Source organism: Rhinatrema bivittatum, chromosome 1, assembly GCF_901001135.1.
Source record: "Rhinatrema bivittatum chromosome 1, aRhiBiv1.1, whole genome shotgun sequence".
Lineage (NCBI taxonomy): Eukaryota > Metazoa > Chordata > Amphibia > Gymnophiona > Rhinatrematidae > Rhinatrema > Rhinatrema bivittatum.
In genome coordinates, this window is record NC_042615.1 from 824,968,680 (window position 1) to 824,984,149 (window position 15,470).

The 15,470-nt window shown below is 47.6% G+C and overlaps 1 protein-coding gene across 1 annotated transcript in view; it reads right to left on the reverse strand.

Moving 5' to 3' along the window:
- LOC115073505 (scavenger receptor cysteine-rich type 1 protein M130-like) overlaps positions 1-15,470 on the reverse strand; it is an 81,419-nt gene that overhangs the window by 18,056 nt on the left and 47,893 nt on the right. Inside the window, exon 4 of the mRNA XM_029571977.1 lies at positions 14,547-14,861. Within this exon, the coding sequence (XP_029427837.1) occupies positions 14,547-14,861 (315 nt within the window). The remainder of the gene's footprint in view (positions 1-14,546; positions 14,862-15,470) is intronic.

The following is a 15,470-nucleotide window of genomic DNA, read 5'->3' on the forward strand; positions in this document are numbered from 1 at the left end:
TGCAGGAACACAGAAGTGTGAAGACGGGGCAGGTTCTCAGACAAAAGCAGACTGATTTGGAGATGCCTCACAAGCGTCTCATTCAAGACATTGCCACCCAATGGAATTCCACATTTATGATGCTGGAGAGGTTAGTGGAGCTGCAGACACTCTTCATAAACTTTCTGGTACAATGGCCATAGGTGAGCAGAATCCGCTAGGGCATCATAATTGGTTAGTCATGAGACATCTGGTAAAAATCCTGCAGCCTTTCAAGGATGACAAGGAGTAGCTGAGTTCCAGAAGTGCCACCTTGGCTAACATCATCCCTATAGTTAATCTCCTGGATGAACATTTGGAGACCTTTGAACAGGAAGAGGGAATGACAGTTGAAGTGCTGCATTGTCTGGACGTTTTGCAACAGCAGGTGCAAGAGAGATTAAGGCCTTTAATACAAGACCACACATACATTCTCGCCACATTCTGTGATCCCCGTGTGAAAGGGAAACTCGCCCTACAGTACAATTGACTCTTATTGGTGAAGGACCTGCTGTTAGCCAAAGTCTGTGAACAGGAGCGCCATAGACAGAGACAGATTAGGCGTGAAGCAGAGGTGGAAACAGTGGGCAATTCAGAGAGTTGTGCTGCTAGCCCAAGCAAGAGCAGCACGGTGTCAGCGACAGATAGTACCTCCTCCTCCACTTCAGAATGCCAAAGGCATTTTGCCCATAAAGATTCATCTGTTGTGCTACGGGCAAGAGAGAAAGCAGCTGGCATGAGTGACTCTCAGCCTGCCCAAGCAAAGGAGACACCAGCATAGCTGTCAGTGACACGGTATCTCTCAGAGCTGACAGAGAACATGCAGACAGATCCACTGGCATATTGGGCACACAAGTCCACTTTCTGGCCAAACCTAGCCAAAATGACTCAGTGATATCTGTCATGTCCACCAACCAGTGTGCCCAGTGAATGTGTCTTTTCAATGACAGAGGATATCATGAGCCCTCACCGCTCAAGGCTGGCACCAGAGTTGATGGAAATGCTAGTGTTTTTGAAAGTAAACCTGCCTTTGCTTGGAATTCCAAATTTTCCCTGTGAATGGCAAGATGAATAAAAGCAATTGAAAACCTTGCAGCAGCTCCAACTGCCTCCTATGCTCCAGATAATATAAGCACTGCAGCACATATACCTGACCTGAAACAATGTGCCTGACTGTCCACTGTCCAGGTCATACGTCCCTTCAAGGGCCTGACCTCAAATGCTGTGCCTGTCCATCCACTGTCCAGGCCATACGTCCCTACAAGGGCCTGACCTCAAACCCTGTGCCAGTCTGCCCAGGCCTTATGTCCCTATGTGGGATTCACCTCTGTTCTCAATTGCTGTGCCTGCCCATCCAGGCCTTATGTACCTACAAGTGTTTGACCTCAAATACTGCACCTGTCTGCCCAGGCCTTATCTCCCTACATGGGATTGACTCTATCCTTGACTGCTGTGTCTGTCCATCCAGGCCTTATTTCCCTACGTGGGCTTGACCTCTGTCCTTGACTGCTTTGCCTGTTCGTCCAGGCCTTATGCCCCTACAAGGGTTTGACCTTGATTGCTGTGCCTGTCCATCCAGGCCTTATGTCCCTATGTGGGATTTACCTCTGTCCTCGATTGCTGTGCCTGTCCATCCAGACTTTATGTCCCTATGTGGACTTGACCTCTGTCCCCGACTGCTTTGCCTGTTTGTCCAGGCCTTATGTCCCTACAAGGGTTTGACCTTGATTGCTGTGCCTGTCCGTCCAGGCATTATGTCCCTACATAGGATTCACCTCTGTCCTCGATTGCTGTGCTTGTCCATCCAGGCCTTATGTTCCTATGTGGGCTTGACCTGTGTCCTCGACTGCTTTGCCTGTCCGTCCAGGCCTTATGTTCCTACAAGGGTTTGACCTCGATTGCTGTGCCTGACAGTTCAGGCCTTATGTCCCTATGTGGGCTTGACCTCTGTCCTCGACTGCTTTGCCTGTCCGTCCAGGCCTTATGTCCCTACAAGGGTTTGACCTCGATTGCTGTGCCTGTCCATCCAGGCCTTATGTGCCTACAAGTGTTTGTCCTCGATTTCTGTGCCTGTCCGTCTAGGCCTTATGTCCCTACAAGTGTTTGACCTCGATTGCTCTGCCTGTCCATCCAGGCCTTATGTGCCTACAAGTGTTTGTCCTCGATTGCTGTGCCTGTGCGTCCAGGCCTTATGTCCCTACAAGTGTTTGACCTCTGTACTCGAATGCTATGCTTGTTTGTCCAGGCCTTATGTCCAGTCCTAATGGCTGAACCCTCATTGCAAAGGAAAACCTCAGTCTCTGGCAATTAAAACTAGTAATCCTTCACAGCATAGATCCTTAAATAAAACAAAGAGTTTTCTTTAGTTTCAGGGCAGAGAAGAAAACTTCTTCCGTCTTGTTTATGAAGTCATGATCTGTTTGCAAATGATTAAATCCTAACAATTTGTACCATTATACACTCTAGGGGCCAATCCATTCCAGGGAGCCCTTTCCTGCTGAAAGAAAGGGAACTCTCCCCAGTGTTGCAGCCTATCTCTTAGGACCTGTTCACCCATGTTCAGAACGAGAAAAGATCTCCAAGGGACTTAGACTGTGGCAAACACAGTGAGACCATGCTCACAGTAAGACCCTGCTCCATGTCGCCACGCTTTGAAGGCTCATGCTCCACTCTAGGGGCCAACCCATTCCAAGGAAGCCCTTTGCTGCTCATAGGAAAGGGAACTCTCCCCTGTGTTGCAGCCTCTCTCTTAGTACCTGTTGACCCATGTTGAACTGCTGTTCACATGCCACCCTGCTCCAGGTCACCACGCTTTGAAGGCTCGTGCTCCACTCTAGGGGCCAACCCATTCTGCAGAGCCCTTTCCTGCACAAAGGAAAAGGAACTCTCCCCGGGTGTAGCCAGCCTGTATCTACCCTCTGACCCATGCTGAACCCCTGTTCACATGGTAACCTCCTCTGCCGCAGCCTTGAAAATTCTTGTTTGTATATCTGCTACCTCCACCACATTGTAAAAGACCAGCGAGAGCTCACTAGACGCCAATGGAAACAACCCACACTCTAAGGGCGAACCCATTCTAGGGAGCCCTTTCCTGCGCAAAGGACGAAACTCTCCCCGGGGCTCTTGTTTGAATATTAGCTACTACCACCAAAATCTGCACCCGCAGATGCTCTACCCCACCCAGGCATACTTCATCATGTTTCAGATCCTAGCATTCATGTTAGACTCCCTGCTCCCTGTTTCAAGACGGGTTGGGTGCACAGTATGCCCAGTTGACAGTCCCGCCACATGCTGAGCCTCGTCTTGTCTTGTCTCCTTGTCTTTCCCTTATCAACACTACAGCGACCTGACTACCTCAGCTCTGCCAGCCTGTCTTGCCCCTATCAACTTTCTGCCTCTCTGCCTTGCTGCCAATCACCAGATGACTCACTCAACTCCTTGTGGTGTTCTTGCCACTATCATGGTTCCTCAGTGTGTTGGTTTTAGTCTTTCTGCTTGCTATGTTACCCCTTCATTGTGCTGTAGGATGTTGATGCACTTCTCTTGCCACTTTGTCTGTCATGCTGCCTTCGAGGGTTCATGCATCTGTTATCGGTGCTCTCTTTTGAAGCTGTGGTGTGTTTTTGACACTCTCGCTGCTGTTTTGTGCCTCTGTTAAAGCACTCTTGCCACTTCTGGTACCCCTTTGCTCCTTTACAGTGCCTTAGGCTATTCATGTCATTTTGGTGCCACTTTGCCACAGACTAAGTACCTTGGAGCTCTTTTGTTGTTCTGATGATTGCTCCCCATTAGTTTCATCAAAATTGATAAGAAAACCCCAATTCTGCAGCCAAAAATAGGCTGCAAATATTTCCCCCACTGACTTTAATGGGAACCAGAAAACAAATGCACGTATCAACGTATCAGGGCACCATTGTACGAATGCAATGAATATGCCCTCCGACAAATACATATCCCGAATGCAACGAATACTTTCTGGCTGCACATCCCTACAGGACATTCCTTGTACTTGCCAACTTCCCCAAAGCACCAAGGGTCCACAATCATTACAGAGCTGGTCACAAATGGGCCTTTTAACGCAAGCAATTCTTTTAAAATTCACCCCATATGCTGTATAATATATGCATGGACTGTGCTTATAAAATATTTACACACTACTCCTGGAATACCCATAAAGCATCCTTTATTGCACTTATACCTTTAATGGGACGCTATGGCTACTTATATGCATAAACCCATGCATTTCTCTGAAAACATATCCCAGTAGGACAGGTCTTCAAATTTGATTTGAAAATAGGCCTGGCGCACGTAACCCTTTTAAAATCTGGCCCTATGAGCATAAATCTAACTTTCAATTTACAGTTACCCAAGATTTTCATCAATTAATTGGAGAAGGGAGGTGTGAGGAGTCAGGTCAGAAAGTATGTGTACATACACACACATGTATGTGTGTGTATGTACATATACTTTTCTTCGGCGCCGCTGCCCTGCACTGCCCCCTCGGTTCGGGTCGGCCCTCCCCGCGCGGTCGGCGTCGGCCCATCAGGGTCAGGGGAGGTGGACCAGGGACAAGCCTCTTGCAAGGCCCCCGAGGTGAGCAAAAAATAGAAAAAAAAAAAAAAAAAAATGCGGCAAATTTAAAACCAGGCGCCAGAAGGAAGCAGCAATTGGAAGGGCACCGCTAAGCCCTCCCCGGAAGCCCCGACGCCTCCCCAGAGCCCTTTAAAGGGCTGAAAACGGCTGCAGGCGTCGCGGGCCTAAGGAGCACGACAAAGGGGCCCACCCCTTTGTGCGCCCCTTCGTGCGCACCAACACATAGAACCAGAAGCCACCCGCGCCATCTTTTGTCAATCCACCCTCTCCAATTAATCCTACCGCCCTAAAGCAGTTCTCCTCAAGCATTCTTCCAGCCTCTCCAGCATCTAGCACCCAGCATTCAGCATCCAGCATTCATCCAGCCACTCCAGCATCCAGCACCCAGCATTCAACATCCAGCATTCATCCAGCCACTCCAGCATCCAGCACCCAGCATTCAGCATCCAGCATTCATCCAGCCACTCCAGCATCCAGCACCCAGCATTCAGCATCCAGCATTCATCCAGCCACTCCAGCATCCAGCATTCATCAAGCCACTCCAGCATCCAGCACCCAGCATTCAGCATCCAGCATTCATCCAGCCACTCCAGCATCCAGCACCCAGCATTCAGCATCCAGCATTCATACAGCCACTCCAGCATCCAGCATTCATCAAGCCACTCCAGCATCCAGCACCCAGCATTCAGCATCCAGCATTCATCCAGCCACTCCAGCATTCAGCATTCATCCAGCCACTCCAGCATCCAGCACCCAGCATTCAACCAGCCACTCCAGCATCCAGCACCCAGCATTCAGCATCCAGCATTCATCCAGCCACTCCAGCATCCAGCATTCATCAAGCCACTCCAGCATCCAGCACTCAGCATTCATTTAGCCACTCCAGCACCCAGCATTCATAAAGCCACTCCAGCATCCAGCATCCATCCAGCCATTCCAGCATCCAGCACTCAACCAGCCACTCCAGCATCCAGCACCCAGCATTAATCCAGCCACTCCAGCATCCAGCACCCAGCATTCATCCAACCACTCCAGCATCCAGCACCCAGCATTCAGCATCCAGCATTCATCCAGCCACTCCAGCATCCAGCACCCAGCATTCAACCAGCCACTCCAGCATCCAGCACCCAGCATTCAGCATCCAGCATTCATCCAGCCACTCCAGCATCCAGCATTCATCAAGCCACTCCAGCATCCAGCACCCAGCATTCATCCAGCCACTCCAGCACCCAACATTCATAAAGCCACTCCAGCATCCAGCATCCATCCAGCCATTCCAGCATCCAGCACTCAACCAGCCACTCCAGCATCCAGCACCCAGCATTAATCCAGCCACTCCAGCATCCAGCACCCAGCATTCATCCAACCACTCCAGCATCCAGCACCCAGCATTCAGCATCCAGCATTCATCCAGCCACTCCAGAATCCAGCACCCAGCACTCATCCAGCCACTCCAGCATCCAGCATTCATCCAGTCACTCCAGAATCCAGCACCAAGCATTTAACCAGCCACTCCAGCATCCAGCACCCAGCATTCATCATTCATCCGACCACTCCAGCATCCAGCATTCATCCAGCCACTCCAGAATCCAGCACCCAGCATTCAACCAGCCATTCCAACAGTCAACCAGCCTCTCTAGCAGTCAGCCAGCCTAGCCAGTTAATCAACATGATACAAACCTTCCCTATCCCTATCATCCCGCACTCATCCCTCAACAGAGTTAATTCACTCTTTCCCAAGATACAACGCTAAGAGATCCCTGATCCCCATCATGATCTCCCCTCTAACCCAATTCCTCGGCCTATCCTTAATCACACTAACTCTCCTCAACTCCCAATCTCTATCAAACAAATCTCACTTGCTCAACGACTACCTACTGGACACCCAACCGGACCTGTGTGCTATAACTGAAACATGGTTAAAAAACACGGACACACCACTAATCAACCAATTAGCGACACAACTTTACGACTTTTTCTCTATCCCTAGAACAAAAAAAAGAGGGGGAGGATTATTGCTAGCTGCCAAAAAAGAACTTAGACTAACCCAGCATGCAATTAAAACCTCAACTAAACTTGAAATTGGGCTATTCAAATCCAATCAACTCCAAATCTGCCTCATCTATGCCCCGCCTGGGCTCCTAGACTCCGACCCATTACCCCTCATAGAACTTATAGCCAAACACATCACTACCAACTCACCAGCGATCCTGCTAGGAGACTTCAACATTCATGTGGACTCCCCAACTCCCTCAGCCAACTGCGAAGCCCTCCTCTCATCCTTCATGGCCATGGGCTTTAAACAAATTATTAACAAACCCACGCACAAAGCAGTACACACACTAGATTTAATATTTATGAATGATCCGATCTCGACCACTGCTCCTCCTACTTGCACCCCCATCCCTTGGTCAGATCACTCAATTATAGAAACGGAAATATCCATAAAGAAAAAACCCACCAACAACATCACCAAATCCACGATCCAATTTAGAAAAACATGCTCCATGGAAACTCTCAGCAACACGCTCACCAAGGAACTAACTAACCTGGACTTCACAAATGCGGACACCGCCATGAACTCATGGCTAACCATCACTCACGCAGCTGCTGATAAAATATGCCCCTTGACATCAAAAAGTATCGATCCTGCCCGTACTAACAAAAAACCCTGGTTCTCATCAGAATTAAGAACACTTAAACAAAACCTTCAACATAAAGAACAACAATGGTGGAAGAACCCCACTAATACTGCACGGGCCTCCTACAAATCCACTATGAGCTACTATAGGACCACTATTCTTCGTACAAAAAGAGACTTCTACACCAAAAAAATACACGGCTTCATATACGACCCAAAAACACTCTTCTCATATGTTGCCACACTCACCACCCCTATTCCTCCTATCATCCCGGAAGAAGAAGCACACAACAAATCTGCAGAGCTGGCAGTCTTCTTCGACAACAAAATAAAAAATCTACTTACCCCGCTAACATCCTACAACCCCATTCCTAACCCCATTCACAACTCCCAGCCTCCACCGGACCAAAACCACGCCCCATCGACACACAAACGGTCCCTAGAATCTTTTGATACCACATCTTCCCTGGAAATAGAATCTATCATCAAGAAAATTAAGCCCTCATCGCACCCAATAGACCAAATCCCGACCAAACTCCTTCTTACAATTCCTAGCATCATCGCCAAACCTTTGGCCGACATCATAAACTGTTCACTCACAAACGGAACAGTCCCAGATGCTTTGAAAACAGCCTCGCTGAAACCTTTACTAAAAAAACCCAACCTGGACCCATCTAACCCCACAAATTTTCGCCCTATCGCTAACCTACCTTTCATAGCCAAGCTAATGGAAAAACTGGTCAACACTAGACTCACAGACTACCTCGAATCCCACGACATCCTATATCCATCGCAATTCGGTTTCAGGAAATGCAGAAATACAGAAACTCTCCTACTCTCATTAACTGACAACATCCTGTTGGGTCTCGACAAAGGTCAATCATACCTTCTAGCTCTGCTAGACATCTCGGCAGCGTTCGACACAGTGAACCACACAATCCTCATCAACCGTCTGATGGAAATAGGTATCTCAGGTGCTGCACTCCTCTGGTTAAAATCCTTTCTAAGCAACAGATACTACAAAGTAAAAATAACCAACAAAGAGTCTCACCCTGTAGCTGCCAAACAAGGAGTTCCCCAGGGTTCCTCGCTCTCGCCGACCCTATTCAATATATATCTTCTCCCCCTATGCCAACTCCTCGATAACCTCAACCTCACATACTACATCTATGCGGACGACGTGCAGATCCTAATCCCGATCAAGGAACCAGTCTCCGACACTCTAAACTACTGGAATAGCTGCCTCCACACCATCAACCTCCTTCTCACAAGTCTCTGCCTCGTTCTCAATACCTCCAAGACTGAACTGCTAGTCATTTCACCCAATGATAATAACATGCTAGCTATCAATACTAACACACCCCTAGTAAATCAAGTGAGAGACCTCAGAGCCTTCCTAGACTCCAGAATGAACTTTAAAAAATTCATCAACAACACCACCAAAGAAGGCTTTTACAAACTATAGGTATTAAAACAGCTAAGACCTCTCCTTAACTTTCACGACTACCGTTCGGTCCTTCAAGCCATACTATTCTCAAAGATTGACTATTGTAATGCGCTGTTACTTGGTCTCCCGGCCTCTTCTACCAAACCTCTTCAAATGCTGCAAAACGCTGCAGCCAGGATCCTTACAAACTCCCGCCGCATGGACCACATCACCCCGATTCTAAAAATACTTTAATGGCTACCCATTCGCTACAGAATTCTCTTCAAGACACTTACTATTATCCACAAAACCTTATTTAAAGAATCCTCGCTCCAACTTACCATACCTCTCAAACCACACTCCTCTGCAAGACCCACCAGATCTGCATATAGAGATTCCCTCCAGGTTCCCCCCAAAAAATCCGTTCTTCACAACTCTATTGAAAAATGAGCACTATCAATTGCTGGTCCGCATTACTGGAACTCCCTCCCGCCAGATCTCCACCAGGAACATTGCCATTTCACGTTCAGAAAAAAATTAAAAACTTGGCTGTTCGCCCAAGCATACTCTTGAAGAAGCCTCAGGGTCACCCACACAGTCTCATACCCCACGGTTGCGTCCATTTCTGCAACTCAAAGGAACTGTTTCTTGACTAATTGCTTAATTCATATACACTATGTAAATTTGTACATAATTCTTACATTGTAAGCACCCTCTCCTGCTTTTGCCCTTCTCTCCAGTTAGAATTTGTTTAACCTATCTTTTCTCTAACAGCCTAGTTCCACTTTCCCTGTTATAATGTAACTTTTTGCTTTCTCTGTTAACTGGTTCCCCCTAGTTTATTGTAAACCGGTACGATAAGACCTGGTCTTGAGCATCGGTATATTAAAAGAATTTAAATAAATAAAAAATAAATAAATGTTCACTATCATGCTCTTTCATGTACATACATGATCATTTTCACATACATGCTCACTCACATTTTGCTAATTCTCATACACACACAGGTTCTCTCACATACATTCCCTTCCCTCCACACATACGTCCACACATTCGTCCATTCATACAGACTCCCTTCCTCACACATATGCCTCCTCACATATATATATATACACACACACACACACACATACACACACAAACAACCTCACATAATATCCTTCTCCCATACTCACTCACTATCTCTCCCCACCCCAAACCCATTGGCGGTACCAACGTCCCCCTTAGGGCCACCATGGCTGATGGGACTCCTCCTTCCTGCATGTGTGGATCAAATCCAGAGAGTTCCCAGGTATGGCTGTGAGCACCTGCAGACCTTAGCACTGATGAAAATACATTTGGCCCACACTATGGCTACTTATATGCATAAACCTATGTATTTCTCTGAAAACCTATCCCCAAGAGGACAGGTCTTCAAATGTGATGCTTCGAAGAATTTCATTGCAGGTATACACACACACACACACATACCCATACAGACAGACACACACACACACATACACACACCAGACAGATAGACACGCACACACCCAAACAGACACACACACACACACACACATACCCAGACACACAGACACACACACCCAGACAGACACACACACACACACATACCCAGACAAACAGACACACACACACACACACAGACAGACACACACACACACACACACACATATCCAGACACACAGATACCCAGACAGACACATATACCCAGACAGAGATACACATACACCCAGACACACACACACACCAGACATACAGACACACACACACATACCCAGATAGACATGCGCACATACCCAGACAGACATACACACATACCCAGACCGACAAACAGACACACACACACACATACCCAGATAGACACAGCACACACCCAGACAGAAATACACACATATCCAGACAGATAAACACACCCAGACAGACACACACACATACCCAGACAATCAGACACACACACACACACATACCCAGACAGACAGACAGACACACACACACACATACACACACCAGACAGATAGACACGCACACACCCAAACAGACAGACACACACACACACTCACATACACACACCAGACAGATAGACACGCACACACCCAAACAGACAGACACACACACACACACACATACACACACCAGACAGATAGACACGCACACACCCAGACAGACAGACACACACATACCCAGACACACAGACACACACACCCAGACAGACACACACACATACCCAGACAAACAGACACACACACACAGACAGACAGACACACACACATATCCAGACACACAGATACCCAGACAGACACATATACCCAGACAGAGATACACATACACCCAGACACACACACACACCAGACAGACAGACACACACACACATACCCAGATAGACATGCGCACATACCCAGACAGACATACACACATACCCAGACAGACAAACAGACACACACACACACATACCCAGATAGACACAGCACACACCCAGACAGAAATACACACATATCCAGACAGACAAACAGACACACACACCCAGACAGACACACACACATACCCAGACAATCAGACACACACACACACATACCCAGACAGACATACACACATACCCAGACAGACAGACAGACACACACACACACATACCCAGATAGACACAGCACACACCCAGATAGACATACACACATATCCAGACAGACAAACAGACACACACATCCAGACAGACACACACACATACACACCCAGAGAGACATAAGAACATAAGAAAGAACATAAGAAAATGCCATACTGGGTCAGACTAAGGGTCCATCAAGCCCAGCATCCTGTTTCCAACAGTGGCCAATCCAGGCCATAAGAACCTGGCAAGTACCCAAAAACTAAGTCTATTCCATGTAACCATTGCTAATGGCAGTGGCTATTCTCTAAGTGAACTTAATAGCAGGTAATGGACTTCTCCTCCAAGAACTTATCTAATCCTTTTTTAAACACAGCTATACTAACTGCACTAACCACATCCTCTGGCAACAAATTCCAGAGTTTAATTGTGTGTTGAGTAAAAAAGAACTTTCTCCGATTAGTTTTAAATGTGCCCCATGCTAACTTCATGGAGTGCCCCCTAGTCTTTCTACTATCCGAAAGAGTAAATAACCGATTCACATCTACCCGTTCTAGACCTCTCATGATTTTAAACACCTCTAACATATCCCCCCTCAGTCGTCTCTTCTCCAAGCTGAAAAGTCCTAACCTCTTTAGTCTTTCCTCATAGGGGAGTTGTTCCACACACCCAGACAGACACACACACACACACATACCCAGACAGACAGACACACACACACCCAGACGGACAGACATGCACACACCCAAACAGACAGACAGACACACACACATACCCAGATAGACACACGCACACACCCAGACAGACATACACACATACCCAGACACACACACCCAGACAGACAGACACACACACATACCCAGACAAACAGGCACACACACCCAGACAGACACACACACACACATACCCAGACACACAGATACCCAGACAGACACACATACCCAGACAGAGACATACACACACACCCAGACACACACACACACCAGACAGACACATACCCAGATAGACACATGCACACACCCAGACAGACACACACATACACACATCCAGACAGACAATCCGACACACACACCCAGACACACACACACATACACACTCAGACAGACAGACAGACAGACACACACACATACCCAGACAGATAGACATACACACATACCCAGACAGACAGACACACACACATACCCAGATAGACACACGCACACACCCAGACAGACATACACACATACCCAGACAGACTCACAGACACACACACCCAGACAGACACACAGACAGACACACATAGACAGACACACTCACACATACCCAGACACACAGATACCCAGACAGACACACACATACCCAGACACACAGATACCCAGACAGACACACATACCCAGACAGAGACACACACACACACCTAGACACACACACACACACCAGACATACAGACACACACATACCCAGATAGACACACACTCACACCCAGACAGACACACACACACACACATACCCAGCAAACAGGCACACACACACACATACCCAGCAAACAGGCACACACACCCAGACAGACAGACACACACATACTCAGACACACAGCTACCCAGACAGACACACATACCCAGACAGAGACACACACACACACCCAGACACACACACACATACACACACCCATACATACCCAGACAAACAGGCACACACACCCAGATAGACACACACACACACACACACATACCCAGACACACAGATACCCAGACAGACACACCAGACAGACAGACCCACACACACATACCCAGAGACACAGACACACAGATATCCAGACAGACAGACCCACACACACATACCCAGATAGACATACACTCAAACCCAGACAGACACACTGGTGGGTGAGTGTGTATCTATCTGGGTATGTGTGTGTGTGTGTGTGTCTGTCTGTCTGGTGTGTGTGTGTGTCTGTGTGTGTGTGTGTGTCTCTGTCTAGGTATGTGTGTCTGTCTGGGTATCTGTGTGTCTGGGTATGTGTGTGTGTGTTTCTGTCTGGGTGTGTGTGCCTGTTTGCTGGGTATGAGTGTGTGTGTCTGTCTAGGTGTGAGTGTGTGTCTATCTGGGTATGTGTGTGTCTGTCTGTCTGGTGTGGTGTGTGTGTCTCTGTCTGGGTATGTGTGCTGTCTGGGTATCTGTGTGTCTGGGTATGTGTATGTGTGTGTCTGTCTGGGTATCTGTGTATCTGGGTATGTGTGTGTGTGTGTGTGTCTCTGTCTGGATGTCACCCAGACAGACACACATACCCAGACAGAGACACACACACACCCAGACACACACACACACCAGACAGACAGACACACACACACACACACACATACCCAGACAAACAGGCACACTCACCCAGTTACACACACACACACACACACACATTCCCAGAAACACAGATACCCAGACAGACACACACATACACATACCCAGACACACAGATGTCCAGACAGACACACATACCCAGACAGAGACACACACACACACACCCAGACACACACACACACACACACCAGACAGACAACACACACACACACACACATACCCAGATAGACACACACTCACACCCAGGCAGACACACTGGTGGGTGGGTATGTCTGTCTGGGTGTGAGTGTGTGTCTATCTGGGTATGTGTGTGTGTGTGTGTGTGTGTGTCTGTCTGGTGTGTGTGTGTGTCTGGGTGTGCTTTTGTGTCTGTCTGGGTATGTGTGTCTGTCTGGATATCTGTGTGTCTGGGTATGTGTATGTGTGTGTCTGTCTGGGTATCTGTGTGTCTGGGTATGTGTGTGTGTGTCTATCTGGGTGTGTGTGCCTGTTTGTCTGGGTGTGTGTATGTGTGTGTCTGTCTGGGTGTGAGTGTGTGTCTATCTGGGTATGTGTGTGTGTGTGTCTGTCTGTCTGTCTGGTGTGTGTGTGTGTGTCTGGGTGTGTGTGTGTGTGTCTCTGTCTGGGTATGTGTGTCTGTCTGGGTGACACCCAGACAGACAAACAGACACACCCACCCACCCAGACAGACACACACACCCAGACAGACACATACCCAGACAGACACACAGACACACACACAGTGACACAGAGAGAGAGACTGAGAGAGAAGAAAACCCAATGCCAGCTGACATGCTGAAGGCTTTAATATTGGAAGATGTATAATTATTTTCCCTGTTTCACAGTCCAGGTAGGAGAGATTAAACCCTTGACCAGTGATCTTGTCTATGCCTGGTCCATCTGGGATTATATTTCTCCTGCATAAATGAAACCTCTCTTACCTGAGCAGATGACTCCAGCATCCTGGCTGTGGTCACATGGATAATGTTCTGTCATCACCGATCCACATTGAGAAAAATGAGTTTCATTTCCACTGCAGAAAACTGCCTTCAGCCAAACCGGACCAGAGCCAGACTTGAAATGAGCACCACGTGGGGCCTCCACAGCAGATCCACACCCCAGCTCTCTACACACCACTGCAGCATCCTCTATGTCCCATCTGTAGTCACAGACAGTGCCCCAGGTGTTATTGTAATTAACCTCTACTCTGCCAGCACAGGAGCTGCCTCCATCCACCAGCCTCACTCCGGAAATACCTGAAAAAGAGAAGACATGACAAAAAGTATGATATCCTACTCATCACAATTCATTGTAACTGCAGTATTGCCAGCCTCACTCCAGAAACACCTGAAAAATACAAGACATGACAAGAAGTCTGATATCCTACTGATCACAATTCATTGTAACTGCAGTATTGCCCAGCCTCACTCCGGAAATACCTGATAAAGACAAGACATGACAAGAAGTCTGATATCCTACTCATCACAATTCATTGTAACTGCAGTATTTCCAGCCTCACTCCGGAAATACCTGAAAAGGACAAGACATGACAAGACGTCTGATATCCTACTCATCACAATTCACTGTAACTGCAGTATTGCCAGCCTCACTCCAATAACACCTGATAAAGACAAGACATGACAAGAAGTCTGATATCCTACTCATCACAATTCATTGTAACTGCAGTATTGCCAGCCTTACTCCGATAATACCTGATAAAGACAAGACATGACAAGAAGTCTGATATCCTACTCATCACAATTCACTGTAACTGCAGTATTGCCAGCCTTACTCCGATAATACCTGATAAAGACAAGACATGACAAGAAGTCTGATATCCTACTCATCACAATTCAATGTAACTG